Source organism: Phalangium opilio, unplaced genomic scaffold, assembly GCF_054372755.1.
Source record: "Phalangium opilio isolate 3A_F unplaced genomic scaffold, DU_Popi_V2 ptg000043l_1, whole genome shotgun sequence".
Taxonomy (NCBI): domain Eukaryota; kingdom Metazoa; phylum Arthropoda; class Arachnida; order Opiliones; family Phalangiidae; genus Phalangium; species Phalangium opilio.
In genome coordinates, this window is record NW_028324167.1 from 6,309,650 (window position 1) to 6,312,854 (window position 3,205).

Here is a 3,205-nt window from a genome sequence, read left to right on the forward strand (position 1 = left end):
CTTTGAAGCAGCGCTCCACAGCGGTGGGGAGTGAAGTTAAACAGGCGGGATTAATTTTTTTATCCGAGCAAGTTCAAGCATGGAGGGTTCATCCAAGTGCACGGTGTTTGCGTTTTTTATAGTATCGTGTGGAGTGCAAACGTTTTTAAAGAGGGTGATTAATTCGACATAATTAGAAGCCGACGGAATTATATTTTTCTGGCACGGAAATACTCTGAGTTCGTTTTGAGAGCCCTTTATCCATTTCTAAATTAATACATATAAACCTAACTTGCTCCGCCATAACGTAAACTCCGATCGCCTAAGATCTACGCCAGCGGATCTACGTCTCTATTGGCCGAAAAGCTCAACACAAGTTTCGTACCTTTTTTAAGGGGGGTGGAATTTTTTTAGTTAGACCCAGCTTTCCGAGGCTGATATTAGTTGGCGCCGAGAAAAAATGTTAGTAGAGAAAAACTTTGGGTGTTCAACTACCATTTACTCTACAGTAAATACATTCGGCCTAGCCTTGGGATATCAGGTTTTAGGAACATTCGAGATGAGACGTTCGTTAGAGATAACCTGACACACATTACCCTCATTCCTAGGCTGGAAAGCTATGTCCTTTTAGATCATCTCCTTTTGGTATATCTAATTGAAAAATGGTGGCGACAAAATGGCTAAATTAGAGAGAAACTCCCATGTTATTCCTAAGGGAAAATGTCCAGATTTTGATCAAAAGGGCTGATTAATTTTATGGAAATGAACACCACCCTTAGCAACTTTTTTTAATTTTACGCGGAATTTTAATTCCGGTAAAATTTAAGAAAGGGCCCAAGCGCCTGTCGCTGTCCCTGTCCCTATATCGGACGCGTACACGATACGAAGAAAGCGTACACGATATGGAGAGAGAGTAGCTCGGAGAGAAACGAATGAATGTGCGACGTAGAGACTAGAGAGAGAGAACCAGTCTTGGAAATAAGGATTTTTTTTAAACTAGTCCTCGGGACCAGTGTCCCCCAGCGTCTACAATATTAAACTGGTTTTTGGGACCAGTGACCCTATCCCTAATTTTTTTTACTAATCCTATTACAAAATCATTTATATACTAGATAGCTTTGAAACAAACAATTAAAGCATAGTTTTAAAACCAACGAATTAACTTTATTTTTGATATTACAAGTTCACAACTACATGAGTTATTATTATCACATTTTTTTTAAATTATTTCGTTTTTTTTGGTTTATTTGCACTTTGTTTTTAATACTATTAGAGGAAAAATTTGACAAATTTAGGCAGTTAGGAACTTATCCATTTCTAATTCAAAATTATCATTTTCTGAATCAAACATTTTATCATTACTGGCGGTATTATGATACGCCATTCTCCTTTTTTTATCACCAAGCCACAATGCCACAGCTGGAACCGGGTTAAAATCATCCAGAGAAATTTTTTGCAAGCAAATTCTTAATGAGATATCGAAGTTTTTGAACTAACATACGATGCTTGCTTTTAATACTGTTTGTTTTGCTAAACCCCCGTTCAGCTTCAGCTGAAGAAGGAACGACTAGGGAAATAATTTCAAATATCTTGCATAGGGCTGGATAACGACATGAATATTTCTCTAACATTAATGAGTAGACATCTTTAGGACTGTTCCTGACTTTCATCGGCAATTGACTTGAAACCATTCTTTTGAATGAGTTCCATTCTGTCTTGAGACTCATACTTTCATCTTCATTAAGAATTGGTTTGAAGAATTCTCCTACTAATGTAATTTCTAATGCCCCGAAATCTTAAAATTCTTTGGAATTTATTTCTTTATTTGGCCATAATCTTGTGTCAAAGATATGAGTGCCTGGAATTTCATCAGTAGGTTTTTAAAGCTCTTCTAAAAAAGATGCGACATTTTCGCACAGATTAGCACTTGCTTCTAAGAAGGAATTAACATTTTCCAAATCCATTTTTATGGGCAGGCCCCTAAATTCATGTGGCTTTTACAAAAGCTCATTAGTGATGGACTTGACTTTCAATCCCCCATCAACTTTCATATTTCTAATTTCTTTAACTGTGCTTTGAACCTCATCTTTGGCTTCGTAGAGCAACAAATCCTTTTTTTGGAGCTTTTGGGAAAGATGACTTAGATGAAAATAGACATCATACATATGGGCTAGGTTTGCTACAAATGACGAGCTTGCTATCTTTTCTACCAAATATTTGGCTTTTGCCTGAGTTTTGGAGTCCGTGGTGTTGATAATAATGTCCTGAAGGTGAAGCACTAATGCCTTCCAGTTCCTTTCAACAGCCTTTAAAGCCTTAAAATGGAAGGACAGCCATCTCGTCTGGGGCAATGTCCCAAATTTTAAGATTGTTTCATCAATTTGCTCTGAAATTTCTTTTAATCCATCAAGCTTTTTGTAAGACTTGTGATAGAAATTGAATATTTCTTTAACAACATCCACAATATCCTCAATTATCTCAATACCCTTGAAGGCACGTTTGCATAACAACTCGGTTTTGTGAGCCATACAATGTACTCCAATGAGAAATTTGTTAGATTTCCGTTTTCTAAGGATTTCAATCAATCCATTATGCTTGCCATGATAAACTGAAGCTCCATCTGTTCGCATGGAAACTAATTTTTCTACATAGTTTGGTATTCCTAGTGACTTGAAATGATCTAAAAGACAATTTTCAAGGCCAACAGCATTACAAACTTCTGGTTTGAAGATTGCCAAAAATTTTGTTGTTGGTTTTCCATTTTCTAGAATAGAGATGTAAACTATCTCCTGGTTGCATCAACTTTTGTCGGTGGAACCATCCATAATCAAGGCAAAATATTTGGCATTCATTATCGCTTTAGCTGTTTCTTTTTCATAAACTTGCGAAATGTAGTCGGCAAAGGAAGGAACAGTTTTGTGATGATAGGTATATGAAAATCCCATGTTTACGCCATTTTTTCTTTCAAGTGAGCACTAATCTTGAAATTTACTGTAAGATGAATTAGACACAATTATGTAATATACTGTGTTAAAAAGACTTATAAGCCTTTCTTTCTCAATTTCATTCATCTTAAGGACAGCCGCAGGTAGAGGATCGGAAGAGTGAGAAGGCACAATTTTTTCTTTTTCAGAGCATTCTATGTGATTTCTTGATTTATTAATTTATTATGTGCTTGAATTGCTGATATTTGAAAATTTTTTGTTCCACGAACCAAAAAATTTGA

At 36.0% G+C, this 3,205-nt stretch overlaps 1 protein-coding gene across 1 annotated transcript; it reads right to left on the reverse strand.

Annotated features, from left to right (window-relative positions):
* Positions 1–1,976: 1,976 nt before the first annotated feature.
* On the reverse strand, positions 1,977–2,924 carry LOC149677946 (zinc finger protein 862-like). Its single transcript, XM_089837421.1, has 2 exons — positions 2,783–2,924; positions 1,977–2,659 (listed from the first exon to the last, which is right to left on the reverse strand). The coding sequence occupies exons 1-2, from the start codon at positions 2,922–2,924 to the stop codon at positions 1,977–1,979; spliced, it is 825 nt and encodes a 274-aa protein (XP_089693547.1).
* Positions 2,925–3,205: the final 281 nt, after the last annotated feature.

Bases quoted from the DNA above. Each gene is read 5' to 3' on its own strand.
- LOC149677946 (XM_089837421.1), bottom strand. From the start codon at position 2,924: ATGGGATTTTCATATACCTATCATCACAAAACTGTTCCTTCCTTTGCC. The intron at 2,660-2,782 runs GTTGATGCAACC...ATTGTCTTTTAG, and splicing joins GGATGGTTCCACCGACAAAA to ATCATTTCAAGTCACTAGGA.